The following is a 24,612-nucleotide window of genomic DNA, read 5'->3' as shown; positions in this document are numbered from 1 at the left end:
GATTCAGAAGTCTCGTTCCGGCCGCCGCAGGAAGGGAGCGCGCGAAGACTACACTCCCCAGAGTGCTTCGCGACCCAAGTGCTGCGGCTCTGCGTCCCCTCTGGCGCACGGTGCCTACCGGGACATGGAGTCCCACAGTCCCCGGCCGGCGCGCCCGCTGACACCTTTTCCGGCGCGGCAGTCTGGGGTTTCCGGTTGCCGCCGCGGCCGCTGCTGTGTCAGGACTGCTCAGTGGCTTCCCATCATGGAGAGCGAGGGCAGCGCGTACCGGCTTTGCTGCTCCCTGGTGGGGCACGAGCAGGACGTGCGGGGCCTGACCTGCGGCATCTTCCCCAACGGCAGTTTCGTGTCCGTCTCCCGGGACAGAACGGCGCGGCTCTGGGCTCCTGACAGGTGAGCGCCAGGCCGCGGCCCTCGTCGGCCGAGCTGCCGGAGCTGGGCGGGCCCGGCCGGCCGCGCTCAGCGGGAGGAGGGGCGCGGGGGTGCTGCGGCGGGGGCTCCGCCCGTACCCCGCCGGTCCCTGCGGCCGTGTTCTGGCTGGGGACTCCGGGCTTGATCGGCGGAGGCCTGGGGCCGGCCTGTGCGTGGCGGTGGGAGTGTCCGCTGGAGGCGTTTTGGGGAGTTCGCGAGTGGCGGAGGCATTGCCGCCTGCACGCCTGCTCTCGAGGAGGGCTGCATTTGCCTAAACAGGTAACTGTTGGTATGAGAGAGCTGGGGCTGTTCAGCCTGGCAAAGAGAAGGCTCCGGGGAGACCTTATAGTGGCCTTCCAGTACCTAAAGGGGGCTACAGGAAAGATGGAGAGCGATTTTTGACGAAGGCGTGTAGTGATAGGACAAGGGGTGATGGCTTTAAAGTGGAACAGGGTAGGTTTAGATTCGACATAACCAGGAAATTCTTCACTATGAGGGTGAGGGATGGTGAGGCACTGGAACAGGTTGCCCAGAGAAGCTGTGGATGCCCCATCCCTGGAAGTGTTCAAGGCCAGACTGGATGGGACTTTGAGTGACCTGATCTTGTGGAAGGTGTCCCTGCCCATGGCACTAGATGATATTTAAGGTCCCTGCCAATCCAAACCATTCTTATGATAGTTCAGTGCACTTTGCAGACACTAATAATGTCTATAAGTCTGTGTGTCTTTTTTTTTTTTTTCCCCAGGTGATATTAATGTTGTTTCTACCTTTTGGTATTCAGTACCAGAGTAATCCTGCTAGGTAGCAGTGCTGCATTTTTTTACAGTAAGGTGATATGCTTTCAATATTTTTTAAAAAAAACTCTTCTCACCCTTGCTGAGCAGGCTTCTTTCAACATAAAATGGAGTATGAACCAAAAATACGCAGAAAATTTAAATACACAAAGACATGGGGAAAGGAAAAAAAATCCCAGCATTTTCTCTGATACTCATATTGTACAGAATTGTCTCCTAATGGATTTGTCTTGTTGAATTCACTCAGTGAATTTATCAGCATATTGTTATGACCAGAAGAGGTACTGCTAAGCAATGTGAATGAGAGATGGTGGAGATGTATGGTATTGCAGGAAGGTACAGGACATTATCCCCTCACCTGTCTATAGTTTCAAATTGTGAACTGCATTCTGAAGTTGCTAGACATTGATATTCTTTGCACTGCCTTCTAGTAAAACAGAGAACTGGCAAATTTGCCTGAATGCTTACATGTGTTTAAATTGATCTCTGTAGCTCTGCAACCGAGGAGGAGGAAGACTAATCGCAGTGTGTTGTGTTAAATCTCTCATCAGAAGGGAAAGATCTTGTTGAATTGCATGCAAATTATTGCAGGAAAGGAAGTCTAATTCTAACCCATAGTTTTTGAGGGCTGTGTGAGGAAGACATAAGTAACTGATACAGAGTCTTAGCGTTGGTAATCATAGAATCATAGAATGGTTAGGGTTGGAAGGGACCTTTAAAGCTCATCTAGTCCAAACCCCCTGCAACCCTGCAAGGAGCAGGGACATCCCTGACTAGATCAGGTTGCTCAGAGCCCCGTCCAACCTGGCCTTGATCCCAGGGATGGGGGATCTACCACCTCTCTGGGCAACCTGTTCCAATGTTCTATCACCCTCATTGTAAAAGTTTTTTTTTCCTAATATGTAATCTGAATCTACCTCCCTCTATTTTAAAACCATTACCCCTCCTCCTGTCACAACAGGTGCTACTGAAGAGTTTCTCCTTGTCTTTCCTATAAGCCCCCTTTAGGTACTGGAAGGCTGCTATAAGGTCTCCCTGGGGCCTTCTCTCCAGGCTGGATGCCTCCTGGTATTTTTGCGCAATTTGCTCTTCATTGGGAGGTATTGCTCCTGAGCTTGGAGGAGATGCTCCTTGAATATCAACCAACTTTCCTGTGCCTCTCTTCCCTCCAGGGCTTTATCCCATGGCATTTTACCCATCAGATCCCTGGAGAAGCCAAAGTCTGCCCTCCTGAAGTGTGCAGCCTTGTTGCTGCCCTGAGGATCTTGAACTCCACCGTCTCATGGTCACTGCAGCCAAGGCTGCCCTTGAGTTCCATGTCCCCCACTAGCCCCTTCCTGTTGGTGAGATTGAGGTCCAGCACAGCACCCCTCCTTGTTAGCTCCTCTTATCACTTGTAGGAGGAAGTTGTCATCCATGCATTCTATGAACCTCCTGGGTTGCCCGTGCCCTCTGTGTTGTCTCTTGAGCAGATGTCAGGGTGGTTGAAGTCCCCCATGAGGACCATGGCTTATGACTGTGAGGCTGCTCCTATCTGTCTGTAGAGGGCCTCCTCCACTTAGTCCTCCTGGCCAGGTGGCCTGTAGCAGATCGCCACTGTAATGTCCCCTATTCCTGCCCTTAACTCTAATCCTGACCCATAAGCTCTCTGTCAGCTCCTCCTCCATTCCCAGGTGGAGCTCCATGCACTCCAGCTGGTTGCTGACATAGAGAGTGACACCCCCTCCTCGTCCTCCCTGCCTGTCCTTCCTAAAGAGCCTATATCCCTCCATCCCAACGCTCCAGTCATAGGAGTCATCCTACCACGTCTCCGTGATGCCAACAAGGTTGTAGCCCTGCAGGCGTGCGCACATCTCTAGCTCTTTCTGTTTATTCCCCATGCTACATGTGTTGGCATAGAGGCACTTAAGCTGGGCACCTGATGAAGCAGACTTGCTGGCTGAAGCAATAGGAATTCCTTTGGGCTGCAGTTTAGGTGCTCTCGTACTTACCTGTGATCCTTGCCCAGGTTCTGGGCACCTGTTGCTGGCACTGGTGCCATACTGACAGTGGTGGGCTGGATCGTGCTTGCCCTTCCCTGGCAACATTAGTTTAAGGCCCTCTAGATGAGCCTGGCAAACCTTTGCCTGAAGATTGTCTTCCCCTTCTCTGTCAGGTGTACCCCATCAGCCCCTAGTAGAACAGGCTTCTCAAAGCAAGTCCCGTGGTCTAAGTACCCAAAGCCCTGGCTGTGGCACCACTCCTTAAGCCATGTGTTGAGTTGCCAGATTTGACTGGCCCTTTCAGGCCCCTCCCCTTTGACCAGGAGGATTGATGAAAAGACTACCTGTGCCCCAGAGTCCTTAACTGTTGCTCTCAGGGCCCTATAGTCCTTGGTGCTCCTCAGGCTGTTCCTGGCTCCATCACTGGTGCCCATGTGAAACAGCAGCAGTGGATAATAGTCTCTGGGCCATACAAGGTTCGGTACTCTCTTTGTGACATGCCTGCTACAAGCCCCCGGCAGACAGCACACCTCTCTAGAGAGCGCGTTAGGCAGATAGGTGCCTCCGTACCTCTTGGAAGAGAGTCGCCTGCTACCACCACGTGTCTCCTTTTCATGATAGCACTAGTTGTTATGGGAGCAGGTCAGGCTGCCTGGCTCGGCTCCAGTGCCTCTCCTGAGGTGCTGGGTCTGACTTCTTCAGCCTGCAGAGCTGCAAAGCGGTTCTGCAAGGGCACCTCAGGGTTTGGGGGAAGTCTCTTTCTCCTGCTGGCCCTTGCCTTTGTGAGCTTCCATTCGGCATTGTTTGCCTGCTTACCTACCGCATGTGTTGGTGGGGGGTTTTGGCTGATTGACTGGGGGCTGTGGTTCCAGTGCATATTGCACTTGGAACTGAGAATCCAGCTCCTTTTCGGCCTCCCTGATGTGGCGCAGCCTCCTGCAGCTCAGCTGCTGCTGCAGGAGCTCCTCCACCCGGGCACACCTTCTGCAGGCAGGGCTGCCTGTCCCTGCCCTGGGACGAGGGCCCAGGCACTGCCTGCAGCCTGAGGTCTGCACTGCAGCCTCTCCCTTCGGAGGTGTCGGACACCGCGGGGTAGCAGGTGCGGACCTCCCGGCCGGAGCTGTAGCCATTGCTCTCAGGCGGGTGTTCACCGTGTTGCCCTGAGGCTCAGGTACAGCGAGTACCCTGGGTCGGTGCCCTCCTGCCCTTGCTGCCATGCTCTGCCCTGTTCGCAGCGCTGCCTCGGGAGCGGTGCTGGGCCGCTGGTGCTCCTGGCTCCGCTGAGGTGTCGTGCGGGCTGCTGGTGGTTCCTTGGGCAGCTCTCAGCTCCCCCCGGAGCTTACCTGCTGCGGGAATCCCCACTGTGCGCTGCGCTGGGACACGCGACTGCTGGTTGTGCTGGCACCGGAGCTGGCATCCTGGCGACTGCGATGGTAATGATTTTCGTTCTTTCTGTGTCATCCACAGTATTTGTTCAGCACAATGCAGGCATAGTTACTAATTCAAGAGCTGGAGTATAAAACACCTTTTTTAATCAGTGCCTCAAATAAGAACTGTCTGTACCATGAGCCTGAACTGACTATCATGTGTGTTTAGTCTTAACAGGGGTTTTACTGAAATGCACTGTATGAGTGGCCACTCAAATTTTGTATCTTGTGTGTGCATCATACCTCCAAGTGACCTCTATCCTCGTGGGCTGATTGCAACTGGTGGCAATGATCATAATATTTGCGTTTTCACAGTTGACAGCTCAGCTCCTCTTTACGTCCTCAAGGGTCATAAGAACACAGGTATGTAATAACTTTTATTTTTAAGTTTGTTACATGGAAGTTAACATGATTTGTTAGAGAGGATATTAAGCTGAAGTTGTAAAACTGAATTTTGATTTCTTTGGTATTTAATGCAGGACATCTTTAATCATAGCGTCTGCAAATACGATTTTATAATCTCAATTCATGCAGTGACTGCATTGCAAGGACTTCCAGGTTTACATTGATGAATGCTTGAGCTTTTACTGTATATGTGAACACATAGCAACCCTTTTGCGAAGAGTTGCCATTTTAAGAAGCAGTTAATTTAGTTCTCAATGTATTAAGCTTAATTTTTATGTAAAAGTTGATAGAAGTAGAAAAAGTGAGCTTCCTAAATAAACAAACTTTCACTGCCCATTTTGTTACCTAGATGGGGAACTAATATTATTTGGTGCTTTAAATATATAGTGAAGGCTAAAAGCTCACTGCCGAGATTTCATCTGTCTTTAGTCAGGTCAGCGTAACATGTGACATGTTAAACCAACTTTGAATACCTTTTCTTGAGCTATAAAAGATTCATCAATTTTCATATTAGCTTACTAAGTTTGTCTTTCTGTGAGCTGATCTAGTATTTAATAGATCTTTGAACAGTGTAATCCTATAATTGTAGGATTTAAAAAAAAAACAAAACAAACCAACAACCCAAACATTTCAAGTCTTTGAGTTTTTTGGGGCTTTTTTAACTGTGTAAAAGAATGGTTGTTAAAAGAGACCAGTTTGAAAATGCCCCAGACTGCTAAGCAGCACCAATAACTTATTTTTGTATTGTAAACCTCTTGGCTTTCTCTGAGAAAGGAAGAAAGAAAATAATGTCCCTGTGTAAGGAGGAGGCATGGAATAGCTTATCAGAAACCTGGGATGGATAAGTAGTTAAAATAATATGGGACATGCTTCCTCCAGAGGTGTAAAAAAGGATGAGGTGTTCTAGGCAAGTTATAGATTCACCTACAAAAAATATTTGTAGCAATTTTTACAGTAATGTGAAACACTAAAAAATGTAAAAGTACATTAATTGTAAAATCTGCTTTAAAATGGAAAGAAAGTAGGTCATAACAAGTGACAGGGGTAGAATACTGTCCTGTTTCCACTGTGAAGTCACAGAAGTGAGAAACATAAAGCCACACTTTCCTTTTATGAACAATTATGGACAGGGTACTCTCTGTTCATGACTTAGCTCTCTTTGTAAACTTATTGGTATAACCTTATTTAGCACCATGTGTCTTCAGTTTTATACCTGTGTATTACTGGGGCGTCTGCAGATTATCTTTTTGCTAAATCTTTAAAAGTCACCACAAGTTCTCAGTGGTAGTATTTTCCCTTCCAAGAAGATGAGCTAAGTACTTTTTGTAGGAAGTCTTGCTTCTTGAAGACGTAAATTAATAATGTTGATGAAATCTTGGCTTTCTCTATAATCTTAAAACTAAACCTTTGCATTAATTTTGTGTCTTGACTAGTTATCTAACTTGCTTGTCAGCGTATTCTAGTCTGAGGAGAAGAGATCTAGTACTTAGAGAAATTTAAAAGTATGAATGGCAAAAAGATGTGAAATTTTGAAATGTAAGGTGAAGAGATTTTTAAGCAACTCCTTTCTAGGTTGCAGTGCAACTACAGTTCTACTTAATGCTTCCCCAAACTCCTCAGCACTAAATATGCTGCTAGTGCGAAGTAAATCTCCTTAAATATATCTCTTTAAATTGCTGTTATAAGATTGGTGGCAGTGCAGGAAACTTGTTAGTGCTGATTTGAACATTCATTCCAGTTTGCAGCCTTTCATCTGGGAAATTTGGCACATTATTAAGTGGATCATGGGACACTACAGCGAAGGTCTGGTTGAATGACAGATGTATGATGACATTACAGGTATGAAGTTCCTCTATGTGAATGTAAAGCAGGTACTCTGAATTTTATTGTGACAAGCCTAACAATGTTGGTTTTGGTTTTTTGGTTTTTTTTTTTTTTTTTTGCAGGATCACACAGCTGCAATATGGGCAGTGAAAATATTGCCTGAACAGGGATTAATGTTGACTGGCTCAGCTGACAAAACCATTAAACTGTGGAAAGCAGGCAGATGTGAAAGAACATTCACTGGTAAATGTTGCTGAAGTTGGTAATTTCTTCAGGGTTATGTGTTTGGTTTTTTTTTAAATAAAAATTAAAATCCCACAAAACCATAGATAAATTAAACTATTTTTAGGCAGAATTTCTAAAGTGTCTAAAGTTGTATGCCCAGAAACAACATAATTTTAAAAATAATTAGATTTTTTTCAGGGAATCATGACCAGTGAATTGTTGGGTTTTTTTTTTTTTTTTTTTTTTTTTTTAAAAAAAACCCCAACTACTCCCATAATGAAGATTGGTTGCCAGGATTTAGATGTGAGCTAAATAGAAATGGTATACTGCCTCTAATGGAAAGCAAAGCTTCATTACAGGTTTTCCTTTCTTCTATAAAGGACATGAAGATTGTGTGAGAGGTTTAGCTATTCTCAGTGAAATGGAATTCCTTTCCTGTGCTAATGATGCTAGTGTTCGAAGATGGCACATCTCTGGCAAGTGTCTGCAGGTGTATTACGGACATACAAATTACATATACAGCATCTCTGTCTTCCCTCAGTGTAAAGGTAAGATTCTTTTTGTGACTATTACCCAACATTTTTCCAAAATAAAATGACAAGGTAGGCATTGTGTAGTTCTGTGGAGCTGTCAAAACTAAGACAGCATTTAATTTACTTTTTCCTTTAGCATAAATAAAAAAGTATTGTGATTAACTCCAGATCACACCTCTGTCAGTAGGTGAGATGAAATGTCCTGAGTTAGGCCTAATTGTAAGGCTTAAGTGAAACTTTGGCAAAGAAACAGGCAAAGCTATAAACTAGGTTGCTGTGGCATATTACGGCATGGACTCAACTTGTAGTGCAAGTGAGACAGTTTATTTTGCAAGCAGTGCTTTATACTCTTATGATAAGACAGCTCTTTGCACGAGTTCTACTACCCCACTACTGTCCAATCTGCTGTCGTATCATGCGTTAGTTAGCCAATCCTGTTGCTAATCACGTGGTATCCACACTCCTGCTGACATTGTCCTGTTGCTCCTTATCACGTACTCTCATTTTCTCCATAGTACTGTTGTTTCTCATCACGTACGCAGTTTCCATTTACTTTGATACATTTGCTCTTGTTCCCCTCCTCTACATCACCCCTGTTTTTGTTTAATAGTTCTAAAGCAAGTGCTTCATTGACATGCATAAGCATAATCTTGTTAATACTGCGTTCGATCAGCCGCTGCACGCAAGTCAAGATGCATGGAATACAGACAGAAATTAAAAAAATTACGAATATCCCTAGTAAACATAAAATAACAAGCTTTTTGACCCATGGCTCAAGGTTCCCAAACCATGAAAGAAAACCAAAAAAATCCTCTTCTGAGTGCAACTTCAATTGTTGGGTCAAAGCTTGCAACTTCTCAATACTTGCGTGAATTGACTCCGAATGGTCACTAAGGTTCATACAGCACATGCCTTCGAAATCCTGACATCCGTGACCTTGAGCTAAGAGTGAAAAATCAATTGCTGCTCGGTTCTGTAATGTAGCATGCCTTATTGAGTTAACATACATTAATAAGCCTTGCAAAGCAGCACTAGTTGCATTGCTTTCTTTAGCAAGCCAACACCCTAACTTGTTAATGGTGGTTAGTGCTTGTGCTGTCCCTATGGATGCAATCAAAGAAGGAAAAACTCTTTCGCCCACATTCCAGAATTGAACATTTGAATCACAGTTCTCCGGGAACGATGTTGCAGCTTGTCTTGTATGACGACTGAGTTGATATGTCAGATTATGAGATGGAATGCTAGGATGAAACAAAGTTAGTCGGCCAAAAGCACATGGCCCAGCCACAGCCTTCCCGGGAATACCTTTCCATGCCCTATCTCCACAGATCAAAAAGATACCATCAGGAAGGCCAATAGCATCAGTCCCAGGGATAAGTTGACTCGACACAGTGTTATTACACCAAGTCCCGTTCTTAAAAACTGCCCTGTGTGGTGAAACATCAAACCCAGAACTACTCAGGTATATTCTAGCTGTGAAGTTCAAAGGGAAACAAATGTGACTTTGCAATGTACCCATAATGTCTAACTCTTGTGGTTGAATTGGCAAGGCTGGGAAATCGTTTACCATGTTTAGCGATGTATTATACCAGCCTTGGGGTCGCAATGTGGCCTTTGGACTTTGCACTGAAACATGGTAAAGGGTATCTAATTCCTGACTTGCCAATGGTATGCCTACCAAACATGTGCGAAAAGGATGAGCTGGTGTGACCGTGGAAATACATATGGTGCTTGTGTTCGTTGCTTTAGCGAGGACGAGCCAGACATTGCTGTCAGGTGCAGTCAAGCCGACAGTGGGCAATCCTGTGGCTCCTCCGATGAGGCTGAGACATAGGGTTGTACAAAACATGATGGGACCCATTGCAGTCAGTCACCTGTAGAAACACAAGCATATCCCCGACCCTACGTTATCAAATCTTTTGGTCCTTCCCATTGTCCAAAGACTAGATTTTTTTACTGTTACCAATGGTTTACCTTGAAAGGGCACAGATAAACCGTGTTGTTTTTCATATTTTGACTTATACATCTGAGCTTGATTCAGAAAATTAAGAACATAAGTTGCTTTCTGCAACCTTTCCTATGTGGATTCCAACCCCATACTCCCCCCTTTTTGTTTTGTGAGCTGTTCTTGCAAAATCGTTCAATAATAGTTCAATATTTGCTTCAAAAATTGTTCAATAATTGTTTCACCTGTGGCTGAATGAGGAGTACCTGTAACACGTTCAACCCCCCATTGTTGTAAAAATGCTCAAATGTGAGTGGAGCTATAGGCAGGCCTATTGTCAGTCTTCACTTGTTGGGAAGCACCTAAAATAGCAAAACAGGTTAGCCAGTGCTTACAAATGTCACGAGCCCTTTCTCCTGGATGTGCGGTAGTGACAAGATACCCAGGAAAGGTATCTACTGTTACATGTATATATTTCATTTTGCTGAACTCTCCAAAGTGTGTGACATCTGTTTGCCACAAATCATTACCTTTAATACCACGTGGGTTAACTCCTTCATTGGCAGGCAACGGGGCTAGGAGTTGACAGTCAGGACAGGTACAAGAATACTACGTGCCTGAGTCATGGTTAGTTGAAAATGCCATTTAAGTGCTCTGGCATTTTGATGGTAAAAGGAATGTGACAATTTGGCTTGCTCAAATTGATTAGGAATCACTGCAGACATGGTGTAGAAGTCTGCTAATTGGTTCCCTTCCATTGTGGGACCAGGTAAATCAGTGTGAGATCAAACATGCATAACAAAAATCATGCTTTCTTTGATCTATTAAGGACCAAAGCATCCAAAGCTCAGCCATCAAAAGGGGTTATGCACATTCTTAATCACTGAATAATCAAGCCTTGCTACTATCCCAGCTACATAAAATGAGTCAGTGACAAGATTAACAGGTTCATCCTTAAATGGCCATATTCACTGCAGCCAATTCAATTACTTGAGAACAATTTTTACTTCACGCTGCCGTTCTGCCGCTTGGGATGTCTTCCATACTATGGTGGCTTTTCTTGATGTGTCAGACCCATCTGTAAAGACTGTAATGCCTTGTACAGGGGTAGGCCAACAGGGTAACTTGGTATGCAGGGGCAATTTAGTAATTTCAGCCGAAATCCAATGTTTCGGGTAACGAATGGAGATGTGGCCCTGAAAATCAGCTAAAGCAATTTGCATATCGAGACTCTCAGCGAAAAGCCAATTCAGATTTTTTTTGATTGCGGGAATAAAAACGACAGACGAATCTATTCCATCAAGAGCCTTTAATCGGCCCTTCCCTTTCGTATCAATTGAGCATAAGCTTCAAGGATTGTTACCACTGTTTTTGATTGAGAATGTGGCAAAAAGAGCCATTCAATTACTCGTAGGAGGTCTTTTGCATTCTCTTCCCATTGAAAGAGAGCTGCAAAAAGCTGATGGACATTAGCAATCAGCAGGCCAGCTTGCTCGATGGCCTTGTAGACTTGTGCAACAACCCTTTCTAAGTCATTGTCAAATGGTGCAGCAACTAGAATGTCGTCCCTATAGTGATAAATGATGGCATCTCTATTTTGGACTCTCACTGGATGACGTGCTGCATCAACAACAGCTTGGCACATCATCGGGCCGTTATTACCATGTGGTAAAACTGTCCAGTGGTATCATTGCATGGGTGCTTGCTGATTTAATGATGGAATGGAAAAGGCAAAACGCGGTGCATCTTCAGGGTGTAAAAAAAATAGTAAAAAACCAGTCCTTTAAATCAATCACTGTTAAAGGCCAATTAGCTGGAAGCATAGGTGGTGAGGGGAGCCCTGGTTGAAGTGCTCCCATAGGCTCAATGGCAGCGTTAACCGCTCTAAGGTTGTGCAAAAAGCGCCATCTTCCGTTCTTCTTTGGAATACAAAAAACAGGAGTGTTCCAAGGGCTCGTGGATTGCACAGTACACTCCTTGCATGCCACATCATGAATTGAGTGGGTGTTAATACAGTTTTCATTAGAGACTTGCAATCGTGTGGAGCTAGGGTATACGACTCCACTAATGCTTCAAGCAGGGTCGTAGTAAAAGGAGAACATACCCCTTTGTCCTTCACTGTTTGTTGCAGCTCCTTTATGGCATTGTAAGTGAGAGGCTGCCAAACTGGCTGCTGGTTGGTTTAATACATAACCGGACGGGCTACGGCAATTTGCCAGTCGCTGTTCTGCATCACTTCCCTCCTACATGGCTTCCCAGGTATTATGAGTTCTGGCACTCGGAGCTGCATGGCTAGCTTTCACATCTCTCAGAGTAGGGAACAGATCGGGTTTCTTTTCAGGGTCTGTTGGACCCGGGTCAAATGGATCTTCCTCTGGAGAGGTGTCATTATTAGCAAGCATAGTATCAGGGAAAGGATTGGTAGGTGGAGCCCGAGTTGGAGGGGAGGGTGCTGGAGGGGGGTGACCGCACCCTACCAGCATGGAGTTCTCTGCACTAGCCCCTCCCGCCCGCCGCTGCAGAAGGGCGTGCCCGCGGTTTGGGGATCTGGCAACGGAGGCGCTGATACCTCAAGAGAAGAGGGAGTGTTAGTAGTAAGATTCCATTGAAGCATTTTGATGGTTAGTATTATTTGTCCCCAAGTGGCCAGGTTTTTGCAAGCCTGGCTATCTCCTGCTGCGGTGGCCTTTTGCAGGCTTGCACCCACTCCTTCCCATGCCTCTAGTTGAAACGTCCCAATTGTTGGAAATTGTGGATGATTATCACGAATCCACTCTAGCGAAGTCACTGATTGTAGGCCAGTGACATTTCTGCCCTGAGCTTTTAGCATTATTCTCATCACATCAATGCCTTACATCTGTTCCGAGGACATTTTCTCTCCCATGGTTCCCAGCGGCTCACCTGTGTGCAGGTGATGGGTGCACCTCTTGATTACGTGCATCCTGATCCCAGTCTCTGGTTTCCGGTCTCTGGTTCAGCTGGGCTATGCCACTGGTCCGGACTTTATTCACACCTCCTTTCAAGTCCCTGGTCAAGCACCATTTGTAGCATATTACCGCATGGACTCAACTTGTGGTGCAAGTGAGACACAGTTTATTTTGCAAGCAGTGCTTTATACTCTTTACCAATAAGACAGTTCTTTGCACGAGTTCTGCCACCCCACTACTGTCCAATCCACTGTCGTATCATGCGTTAGTTAGCCAATCCGGTTGCTGATCACGCGCTGTCCGCACTCCGGCTGGCATTGTCCTGTTGCCCCTCATCACGTACTCTCATTTTCTCCGTAGTACTGTTGTTTCTCATCACGTACTCAGTTTCCATTTACTTTGATACATTTGCTCTTGTTCCCATCCTCTACAGGTTGCCACCTGTATTTCAGCACTGTTGCAGAGTACTAAAATGGTAACATGTATACTGTGCAAGTATAGTGTAAGATGGAACAGTGATGGTTACAAAATTGTTCAAAGTTCTTTGTTTAAACTCTTGAAACAAGGAAGGAGTCTTTTTGTTTATCTTGAGTATAACTTCAGTCCCTGTCTGGCTGTTTTGCCTGCAATTTATGCACTTTTTCTATAAGACAGCTATTCAGTGGCTTTCTTTTAGCTCTCTTCCTGCAATTGATAGAAGTATTAAATTGTAGAAAGGTTCTTTTACTGATCTTATTTTTAGATACCCAGTTGCAGAATGGCATCTAGTATAACAGTACACTAAAAATACACTTTAAAAGTATTAATTTTTCTTTTCAGGTTTTGTAACTACTGGAGAGGATAGATCTCTTAGAATCTGGAGACAAGGAGAATGTGCTCAAACAATCAGACTCCCAGCTCAGTCTGTATGGTGCTGCTGTGTGTTAGATAATGGTGACATCGTAGTTGGTGCAAGGTATCCAGCTTTTACTTTCAGTGTATTTTTAGATCTAAATCTAAAAACCTGTGGTTAAATTGCAAGCATCACTTTGGATCATCAAAGTTCCATCAGTTTTGTCTCTGTTTAAAAATACAGCCATTAAAGAGTGCATGGGTATTAAATTTGAGCATGTGCTATACTTCATCCAAAAAGCCATTCTTTTGTTATGTGAATTGCAGAGGTAGAGTAAATTCTTTGGAAATGTGGTAAAGCAGGAATAGACTGAGAATGGACTTATAAGTACTGTATAAAGAACCCTTCTGATAGGCAATATCCTACCTTGATTTTAAAATTGTAGTGCACATGGATTTACATGCTTAAGTCCTTCTCTGGGTATTTTTAGCATGAGAGTGAATTTTTTCATAAAAATGATGGGGAAGGGGTTTTGGAAATAACGATAGTATCTCATGATATAGAAGTAATCATTAGAATGTCTGTAATAATTTTGACATTTAAAATAGTGTTTCTATTTGAATGTTTTCTCTCTGTTCAGTGATGGAATTGTAAGAGTGTTTACAGAGTCTTTGGAACGTACAGCAAGTGCTGAGGAGATTCAGGCTTTTGAAAATGAGCTTTCCCAAGCATCCATTGACCCTAAAACTGGTGATTTAGGCGACATTAATGCTGATGACCTTCCTGGAAGAGAACATCTTAAGGATCCTGGTAAGTTATTGTACTTATGCCATGTTAGAGATGCCTCCAAATCTTGGTTCTGAGGTATTGAAAATTTCCATAGTTTCCAAAATTAATGCTTTGATCACTTTCAACAGAGCTGCTGAACAAAACAGCTTAATTTTGCTCTGATATTCTCTCATTGATTCTTTTGGACGCAAGGCTCTAGTTCAAATACATGAGTTTTTTGTAGACAAAAATGGTAAAAAATATTTCTTTTATGAGATAATTTAGAAGGTGGAATTCAGGATGCTGCAGTGTGTTCAAGATGTTTTGGATCTGTTATGCCAGCTTTGCCAATAGGATATGAGACAGGTAATTTGCAAAAGGACTACTGAGCGTGGAATTTTTTTCCTAAAAGAAAAGTAGATGCAAATTTTCTGCTTTAGTTTTCAGCTTAAAAATTAGTTTGTCTCGATTTACTCAGTTTACGCTTTCCAGGTACTTGGGAGATTACTGAGAATCCATGGAAGCAGTGGTAGTTAAGATTACTCTTAAATAGACAAGTACTTCTTCCCAAGTTGAAGTAACCAGTGACCTCAGCCCTTAGCTCTGATCAGCAAGTGGCATAAATCTTACTATCATATGGAGCTTCCCATCTTGTTAGACCATGGGAGAATATCACCTTTCTTGATTGTCATCGCCCTGGGAATATGGTAAACTTTTGACTTTTGGTGGCAGATACCATTACTGTAGCTGTAAAATACTGTTGTCAATATTTCTGCTGTTCTTGTTGCAACACACTCTATTTAGTTACTCCCCGTGCTGTGAATTTAAATGTTGGTGAACTATCTTTTAATTTTTAAATTTAGCCACTCTTTGAAGACTTTTCTTCTATCCTAAAGTAAATCAGACTCTTGAATTTGTTCAGACTCTTAAATGCTCCTGTCTACAGGGACAAGAGATGGACAGACACGGCTTATTAAAGACAACGGGAAAGTAGAAGCATATCAGTGGAGTGTTAGTGAAGGAAGGTGGATAAAGATTGGCGATGTTGTTGGTTCTTCTGGAGCTACACAACAAACATCTGGAAAGGTTTTATTTGAAGGAAAGGTACATGAAAACTTCAACTTGTTTTATTTCTTCCTAAGTAAAATGCTTAATTTCCCATTAAAAAATTTCTTCCAGTCTTTGCTTAAATAAATATAATTTGGAAAACAGGTATTTGTTCCTATTTTTTTGTTGACTTTGATCTATTAAATCTCAGAGGTAGAAGTATAAGTAACTACTACTTGCTTTATTACTTTTGAAACATATTTTGTAAAACAAGCCAGTTAACAGAGACAAATATTTTGGAGAAAGGTAAACTATTAGTAGAGAAATTATCAAGTTCCCTAGTATTTATTGCTAATACCTTGAGAAGTTAGTTTTAACTTGGTGTCCAAAAGTAGTGAACCATACAATTTATAATGCAAGGCTTACCTAAAATATTAGGTACTAGGCTTTCTGTACCACTTTTCTGTAGTAACTTTCTAACCTAAAGACAGGTAAGCTGAAAAATGTTTCCTTTACTGAAATAGACACAGAAAAGTCTGTCTAGTGCTACCACAGAAGGCACACCTTTGACATACTAATTTTATATCTCATGTGGCTTAAAGAAACCTTAAGAATTTGTTGTTTCGTTGTATCAGAAGTGTGCTTTCAAGACGGGAGTTTGAGGCATCTGACTGCTCTATAGCTTTGCAGGCAGCCAGAGCTGTCCATAAGAGTTACCTGATCCATCTGTTATTTTGTAATATTTCTGCACTGCATTATCATGATGTGTTGTTCTAGCCTACTCTTCTAGAACCAGAGAATTCTGGAAAACATAGTGTATGGTTTAAGTATTTCTTACTTGCAGCCTGTATAGGAGAGTATTATTGATATAATTGAAGTCTTTAGGCAAGGGTCTAGGCCATTATTAGTCTGCATTTGCTACGCCTGTATGTAAAAATTGCTGACAAAATTCTAATTTGTTTTAATTTTTATTCTACTTCAAGGAGTATGACTATGTTTTCACTATTGATGTAAATGAAAGTGGGCCTTCCTACAAACTGCCATATAACATCACTGATGATCCTTGGCTGACTGCATACAACTTCCTGCAAAAGAATGATCTAAATCCTATGTTTCTGGATCAGGTGGCCAAGTTTATTATGGACAACACTAAGGGGCAAACACTTTTGAGTACAAGTGCTGAATTTTCAGATCCGTTTACAGGTAAACATTTTAAACTTAAATGATGGCATCAGTCACTCCTCCCAGTTCTGTCATCAGCAAACTCGCAGAGGGTGCACTCCGACCCATCTTCCAGATCATTAATGAAGATGTCAGACAGGACTGGACACAATACTGACCCCTGGGGTACACCACCAGTGACTGGCCTCCAACTAGATGTAGTGCCACTGATGACCACCCTGTAGGCCTGGCTGTTCAGTCAGTTTTCAGTCTATCTGCTCAGGCAGACTTCAGTGTTATAGCTCCTGCACTCTTGTACAGGATTTTCATGTCATCAAATGATTGAGGGCAAGGCATGGAGAGATCTGACAAGAAAAATATGAAAACTTCACAAACTTGTGACATATGTCAGGAAAAAATCTCCAACAAAATTTTAATCAAGTCAGTTGTATTTTTCAGCCTAGTCTTTTTTTTCCAGTAGAAGAAAACTCCACTTTTCATATTCCTTTAAGAAGTGGCCAAGTGCTGTTCAGGCAGTTAATGGAATACAAAAATTTAGTTAGAGAATTAACTGAAACTGAGTGAAATACATAAATGACCCCTTTTCAGGCAGGAAATGGAACTAGAACAAGTTAATTATTCATATCCTGAATTCATATGCTTAATCAATTACATCCTGCTTACCACATTTACAAAATAAACCAGTCTTATTTAAACTAGTTTAACAAAGATGAAGTTAGGAATAAAATGTTATTAAAATTGAGCTAAATCTTTTTCTTGCAATGAACTAGAAATGAGAATACAGGCTGTTAATCAGGTTCAGATGTAACTTGCAGAGCTGCAGTTATCTGAAATTATGCACATACTTTTGATTTGGCTATGTCCAAATATGTAATGCCTATGCTCCAGAAAACAAATATCTGACCTTCAAATAATTGGGAAGAATTTGTTCAGCATCAGGAGTCTTCTTTGTGGATAGGACCAGATTTTTTATAATGCTACAATAAAGAATAAGACATATTTGATGTTTGGCTTTATTTTTGAGCTGCTTCTCTGAAAAGTATTGACATTTTAATAACATCAAACTGTGTATAGTAGTTGTTGCTTTTCTGTTTCACTAGGTGCTGGACGTTATGTTCCAGGCTCTTCATCTGGATCAAGTACAATACCTGCGGCAGATCCATTTACAGGTAATGTGAAATTCATAATCTGTCTTGCTAACATTTAAGATGCGTATTTCATCGTGTTCAGTTACTTCCGTGTTCAGCTCAGTTCTCCTTTTAGGGCAGTCGGGTGGGTCAGACTGGTGAGGTGGACTCCATCACTGTCAAAGCATGTCCAGATCTGTTCAGTAGAGGAGAGTCCTCTGCTGTCTGGTCTGCCTCATGTCACTGTGTCCTCTACAGCAGGGGACTAAGGTCTTATGCATTGCTTTGTCAAACTTTGTATGCATGGCCAACACAGGAATGGGTGTATTCATAGAAGTAGTTTTCATTTTTCTTTATTATTTCTTTTTTTTCTTATTACATGACCTGTACTGGTACCTTCCACCGTAAATTTTAGATTCTAAACCTCTTTGGCATAGCTAATTTAAAGTCCTTCTCACTAGTTTAGCAAGCCTGTTTACAAAGACATTCCAGTTCTGCTTTGTCAGACTTATCCCATCCCTGCTTAGTATAGCTCTTGCTCCTCAGAGGGTCCTGCAGTCAATAGACACCAAAGTCTTGCCTGCAAAACCAGCCATGCAGTGAGTTGCTGACCCACTTGATGAGCCTGCTTCTACTCAAGTGCTTTTGCTTTGCTGGCAGCATCAAAGAAACACCACCTGGGCCCTTCACACTTGCTCCCAGAACTTTCTAATCACTTTTGATATTCTCCAGGACTTCCTTGGCAGTATCATCGATGCCTATGTGGAAGAGTAGCAGTGTAACAGTCTGAAGGCCTAGCAAGCCTTGGCAGTATCTCTGCAGCATCCTGGCCCCCAGCAGACACAAACCTCCCAAGACATGGGGTCGTGTTAGTAGATGGGTACCTTCAGACCCTGCAAGAGGAAGCCTCCCAGTATTGCTGCTTGCCTTTACTTTTTTTGCAGACGTGAGGTGCAGTCTCAGCTGGCTCTGATGCATCCCTTGTTGGGTGTTTGTCCTCACCAGTGCCTGTTCTGCAGTTGCAGATCTGCAGGTGAAGCAGAAGCCTTCTTGCTGTTGTGAAAAGCCACAGCCTTCAGCTTTCTCCATCTTGACAGTCTTTCTCCGTTCCTGTTCTACTGTGGTCTCTAGCTGTGTCTTCTCCCTTGCTTTGTGTGGCTCAGGCTATGGTCTCTGCAGATGCAAAGACCCTGCAGTTCCTTTACTTGAAGGCTCAGTGCTGCAAACAGAGTCCACTCCCCCTGGAGGTGTCATGGATAAGGTATCAGCTGTACCACAGACTGTGCCAGAATGTCTCCCAGCTGTCGGCCACTTAACTTGCAAACGCCATCAACGCCACCAGAACCACCCTCACATGTAGCCATAGATTTAATCTTTAAATTTCAGGAAGTGTAGAAGACTTCTTCTTAATTTCTTTAGTTCAAAATAACACCTTTAGTAGTGATGTTTGAAAACTAGTAGCTAAATGCAGGTATGCGTTACCTCTTTACCAGTGATGATGTTTAAAAAGCCTAATGTCTCTGTTCAGGTGCTGGTCGCTATGTTCCTGGTTCAGCATCAAATGCAGTAGCTCCAGTGGGTGGAGTTGATCCATATACAGGTAAGAGATGATGCCTGCCAATGGAAAGCATCTCTGTTATTTTGCTTCAGTTTTGCATTTGACATGGATTCTGCATTGATGCAAATTTATACTTAATTAAAAATGAGGTGATTGAAGCTGCTTATACTCTGGAAATTATTCAGAAAATAGGGATAACAGAGCCTTCCTTTACACATGGGAATCATGCACAGAAGCTTTAAAATGTATGATAATAATCTGGTTTTGAGAGGATTTTTGGTTCCTTACTAGTTGTGTTGTTGATCAAAGAAACTGATATATGTACTTAGTAGAAATTACACAGTACCAACCACTGATTTCCCTGTGATTCTAGGAAAATACTATAGGTCATAGATTAAAGCTTTTTATTGCTCTATTTCTAAAGAGATTTCAGGCTGCTGTTGCATGTGACATTAACTTGGTCTATCTGCAAGTCTTCCAATATATAAAAACTTCACCTATTCATTATGAAAACAATCAAAAGATAAGATTTTGGGGACAGCAGGGATCTTTGTTCTAAAAATGACTCTTGTCTTTTTCATGTCTTAATTGCAGTACTCATTCCTATGAATGCCTGTGTGTTTAGTTAATGTAATTCAGAACTCACTGTTAATAATGTACACTTGTACAGTAAATCTTTACATTGGGGGAGAACAGTTTGTGAAGTATTGCTTTAAGCTTTAACCCTGAAATGTAAAAATAACGTAAGGAATGACAGCTATTTGCATAAGCATTCAGTTTTTTAAAAGATACTTTTCTGAGTAGTGTCCAACAGGAGAGACCTAGTGTAGGATATTGTTCTATGTCAGACACTTTGGTACACTGTTGAACTTCTCATGTTCCCTTTTTGTAGGAATGGGCGCCTACGAGTCAGCTGCAGCGAAAGTTGAAAATATTTATTTTCCAAAGAAGGATGCTGTCACCTTTGACCAGGCCAATCCTACACAGATACTGGGTCTGTGTTTTAATTTCAAGGATGGTTTTAATTTTCATCTATCTGAAGTAACTTCACTTTTGATCTTTTCAAAAAGCTAAGCGATTTTCCATAGCTTTCCTCTTGTTTCTTGGTTTTGACCTTTTAAAATTACATTCATCACTTTAATGGTGCAGGTATTCGAAGGCTTAGGAGTATGAGTGGATTTAACAAGAACTCTATCTAATACAGGATATCCAATTTTTTCCCCCCCTCAGCTCTCAGTCCAGTGTCTTTTTATTAAGCTGGTACATTTGAATACTATACTTTTGAACTTTGTGAAGTTGGCGTGGGTCCACTTTCCAAGCCTGTTAAGGTCTCTCTGGGTCCTGTCTGTAGTATTGCTTTTCTACATACTGTTCAGGTTTCATTTTCTGTTTAAAAATATCAGAATCTTCAGTCAGCCTTGTCCTGTGCCCCTGAGTTTTCTTGTGTTATGGTATTTGTTTGTTCTGGGAGAAGAGAAGGGATTTACAAACTAGAATTTTTTTTTCTATAGGTTGTCGCTAGTAAATACATTTAGCTACCTCTTTTGCAGGGATTTTACAGTAAAAATTTGTCCAGAACTTACTAAGACAGAGAACAGTGAGAGTGGCTTGTTACTGTAAAAGCTGGTCAGGAAACTCTCTAAGATTCAATCTGGAGTTTCCGAAAGCAAGCATTCTTTATTACAGCGCTGGATGCATGGGGAATAGCTCCACCTAACGTGCATGCCGTTATCCGAAAACAAAGAATATATAGAGAGGTTATACCTATATATTCATTAGTTTCCCAATAAATCATTAGTATATTCATCACATTTCCTGGAACTATTTAGCATATTTAAATGTCCTTTGTGCATGTGTAGTAAAATGGGTCAGTGGTCCGCTGGGGGTCTCTGGTGGTCACAGGCCCCCAAAAGTCAGTGTCCTTTAGCTGAACTCCTTGCTGGCGCATGCTCAATATACATCCTAAATCTGTTACCAAATATCTACCAGCCCAAATTGGTTCAAAACCCCTATCCTCCTTGCTCAGGCCTCTAACACAGTCGTTGAGCAAGGAGCTACTTACCTAAGAAAAATACTGTTAGCAAGCTAAGTTCAGCAACTATTCAACTTGGAGCGTCTTTAAACAACTTTCTCTTTTAGTCTGGTGATGTTCTCTCTACACCCCTTGCAGAGAAGGAACATCTGTGAATAACTTGCTCTTTTAGTCTGGTATCAATCCCTCCTTTTCTTTAAGGATATTAGGTTCCAGCTGTGCCTGTACATTCCAAAGGTTACAGTGACCTACTCTATTCTCAAAAGAAAAATGTTAGTGAAACATTTTACTTACAATTTCATTTTGCTTAGAGGCTGACTTTCATTCTGCTACGTTAAAGTAAAGCAGAGACTTCTACTTAGTCATAAAAACATACTTCAGTTTGTTTTTGTCCAGTATTCTTGAAGGACAGCTGTATTAGCCATAGCCTTAGTGAGTTGTTTGGTTATTGAAGCTTAGAATCTGAAAACTAGGTTTACTGAGTTTCATGTAGTCTTGTAACAGGGCATGGTTAAATACATTTGTAAATGGCCGGACTGAGATATGTATGTTTTTTTTTCATAAGAGGCCCACAAGTGGTTTTTGTGTGTACTATAAAACTCATAAGGGTGTACTAATGTAAAACTGCCTGCTTGTGTGTTTATTGTTGTGGCCCTTATCAATTCTGGAAAACTGTTATTGGCAGGTGCTTAATACTAGACCCATTTTAAGGAAAATGCTATACATTAAAATAATTTTTCCAACACTTTGATTTCTAAATTGCCTTGAAGTTTGAAAATAGGACATGTTACAATAATATTTTGCTTCTGGCACTTAAAAATATAAAAACTGTGATCACACTAAGAACATATAGTTTCTTTATTGTTTTTACTACCTAGTAATAGAAAAGAGGAGAAAGGGCATCATATTTCAGTCATGCAAACCAATGGTCTTGTGATTTCTTTTTTCTGCATTTTTGCCTGCATCTAGGCTGAGATTTGAACTATAGATCTCCGTGTTGCAGTATTAGAGGGGGCTTAACAGTAGCAATCATTGCAATGATTAAAAACATAAAAATAGAAAGATAATGGGACTGGGAAAAGTAGTGTGAAAACTCTAACCCTCCAAAAACAATTACAATAGTTGCAACTTGTTAGTAAAGCGCTTTTGTAGTATTTCATACAAGATCTGGATTTGTGAAGTTCTAATGTCAGAAAGCCATGCCTCTTCTGTTGGTCTTACAGGCAAATTAAAGGAACTTAATGGCAGTACAACTGAAGAACATAGGCTTACAGAAGACGACTTGATACTCCTAGAAAAGTTACTGTCTGCAACATGCAACACGTCTGCAGAAACACCTACAGCACAGCAACTTCAGGCTTTACGGAGAGCAGTTAACTGGCCAGAAGGTAAATACTTGCAATTATTTTTTTTGTACTGTCATCTCATCAATACTTCACCATGAGCCAAAAGTCTTGTTACGCTGCCTGTTAACACAGAGTTTGTCCCAAAGAGTTTATAAGTCAAGCAGAAACCAGAAGATGATAAACAGATGCTAGTAGCACTGATCTGTAGCAGAGGTAGTGGCATGAATTGCAAAACTGGCAATTGCTTGTCAGATTTTGTTGTTTGCACAACAGTAAACATAAACGAGAAACCTGGCAAAAACATCAGTCATGGTTATTTCATTAGCAGGACCATCCTCAAGAGAAAGGTGTGAGGCTTGTTTGGAAATAGAGCAAAGAAGTGTGAGGTTGGAGTCCTGAGTTTTTATCAAATGAGAGATGAAATAATGGAGATAAATTATTAATAAATCCTAAAGAGCTCCTGTTTAATATGGTAGAAAAGAAGTTACTGAAGCTAGGTTATGTGGTCAGAACTGCATTAGTGAAATGACATTCTGAATGAAAGTGGAGCTGATATAATTTCATTTGATAATGTATTGTTTTCAGCCCTGATGGATTGGAAAGGCTAACCCACCTTCTGGAAAAAAATGATACATTGCATATATAAATATCTAAATATGCAGTTAAAAATGAACTGTTTTCTTGAAATTGCAGTTCAAGACTTATTAATGGGAAGAATATTTTGGTATTAAAAATTTATTTTCATTATATAAAATCACTTAATTGAACTGTTTTGCACAGCTGGCGATGGCTAATGTCTTTATACCTTTCAGACTCTTTGTATTGTACAAAGCATTAATTCTCAAGATTCTGCATATCTGCAGGAAAAACTGCTCAATAATTAGCTAAGCAAGTTCAGCTTTGAGTTGGTTATACGCATGGGATACCAATATAAGACCCAAGAAGCCAGATACATTTGAAACTTGATAAAGTGGGGAGGAACTACTGAAAAACTCTCAAGTTCAGTTTCCTTACAGTAATTTCCACCTGATCAGTTGAGGACATCTTTTTTTCCTTCACAAATTATGTCTGAGAGTTGGAGGTAGTCCTATTTTTTTTTTTTCTCATTTTTCTTCCTGTAAGCAGTTCGTAGCTGTAGCAAACTGTAAGATAGGGAATGAGGACAAAGGGAAATGCTGCCCGTGTAGGGGTGGTCAGTCACTCAGGAGCTTTCAGAGATTAGTTACCATATTTTGTGCTTGCCTTCAGTGTTATTGAGGTTTTAGGAAAGACTTTACAATTGTTTGCAAAGCACTGTTTATCTTAAGTTAAGGAGCATGTTTTTTTGTGATTAAAGTGTTACTAGAAGGGGTTTGTAAATACCTGTCTTTATGAATTTCAGACAACTTGTGCTTTACCTCAGTGTCTTCCTGCATGAAACTGTTATTGTCTGTTGGCCAAGTTAGGGGTCTGTATCTGAAACTCATGAGCACATTTGCACATAATGTGACATTAACACTAAAATATTTGTTTTGTTTCTTAGATATTGTCTTTCCAGCTCTAGACATTCTTAGATTGTCTGTCAGGCATCCCACTGTGAATGAGAACTTCTGCAGCGAAAAGGATCATGTAGAATTTATCATCCTTCTCCTTAAATTTCTGAACCCTAAAGGAAAGCAAGCAAACCAGCTTTTGGCACTAAGAGTTCTTTGCAATTGTTTTGTCAGCCAGGCAGGCCAGAAGCTCATGATGGAACAGAGAGATGAAATAATGACACAAGCAATAGAAACGAAATTGGGCAATAAGAACATCCACATTGCGCTTGCCACACTGATGTTGAACTATGCTGTATGTTTACATAAAGTCAACAACATTGAGGGCAAAGCTCAATGTTTATCAGTAATCACCACAGTTATGGAAGTTGTACAAGATCTTGAAGCCATTTTCAGACTGCTTGTGGCTCTTGGGACGCTAATCAGTGATGATACAAATGCTGTGCAATTAGCTAAGTCTCTTGGAATTGACTCTCAAATAAAAAAGTATGCCTCTGTATCAGAACCAGCTAAAGTAAAGGAATGTTGTAAGTTTGTTCTTAATCTGCTATAATTTTTTGTTTTTCTTAGTACTTGGGAGACATAATGTATGCAGGGGTAAAAAAAAAAGATGCTTCTGTTCATACTTTGTGACACTATAATGGAGAAAATACTGTGGATAAACTAAACTTGATTTGTTGCACGATACAGAGCAAATAAAACTTTTTTCACTGTT

At 41.7% G+C, this 24,612-nt stretch overlaps 2 protein-coding genes across 5 annotated transcripts; one reads left to right on the top strand and one right to left on the bottom strand.

Annotated features, from left to right (window-relative positions):
- Positions 1 to 124: 124 nt before the first annotated feature.
- PLAA (phospholipase A2 activating protein) lies at positions 125 to 24,612 on the top strand. Of its 3 annotated transcripts, none has more exons than XM_086770155.1 (14): positions 125 to 393; positions 4,784 to 4,977; positions 6,758 to 6,858; positions 6,966 to 7,086; positions 7,449 to 7,616; positions 13,293 to 13,428; positions 13,946 to 14,115; positions 15,020 to 15,177; positions 16,104 to 16,323; positions 17,403 to 17,471; positions 18,958 to 19,029; positions 19,880 to 19,981; positions 22,243 to 22,407; positions 23,888 to 24,612. In XM_086770155.1, exons 1-14 carry the CDS (start codon positions 125 to 127, stop codon positions 24,448 to 24,450), a joined length of 2,508 nt encoding a protein of 835 aa, XP_086626281.1. In that variant the 3' UTR covers positions 24,451 to 24,612. The 3 variants fall into 3 exon arrangements, with proteins under 3 accessions (XP_086626281.1, XP_086626282.1, XP_086626283.1); XM_086770156.1 differs by having other exon boundaries at positions 194 to 393; positions 4,865 to 4,977; XM_086770157.1 differs by lacking the exon at positions 125 to 393 and adding an exon at positions 533 to 690.
- On the bottom strand, positions 7,910 to 13,157 carry LOC147596394 (syncytin-1-like). 2 transcript variants are annotated; one of them, XM_086770162.1, is made up of 2 exons: positions 12,448 to 13,157; positions 7,910 to 9,475 (listed from the first exon to the last, which is right to left on the bottom strand). In XM_086770162.1, the coding sequence occupies exon 2, from the start codon at positions 9,460 to 9,462 to the stop codon at positions 8,092 to 8,094; it is 1,371 nt and encodes a 456-aa protein (XP_086626288.1). In that variant the 5' UTR covers positions 9,463 to 9,475; positions 12,448 to 13,157; the 3' UTR covers positions 7,910 to 8,091. The 2 variants fall into 2 exon arrangements, with proteins under 2 accessions (XP_086626288.1, XP_086626289.1); XM_086770163.1 differs by lacking the exon at positions 12,448 to 13,157 and adding an exon at positions 10,077 to 12,434.

Source organism: Chlamydotis macqueenii, chromosome Z (assembly GCF_036417535.1).
Source record: "Chlamydotis macqueenii isolate bChlMac1 chromosome Z, bChlMac1.mat, whole genome shotgun sequence".
In the NCBI taxonomy this organism is placed as follows: domain Eukaryota; kingdom Metazoa; phylum Chordata; class Aves; order Otidiformes; family Otididae; genus Chlamydotis; species Chlamydotis macqueenii.
This window is presented reverse-complemented; position numbering and strand designations above follow the sequence as displayed.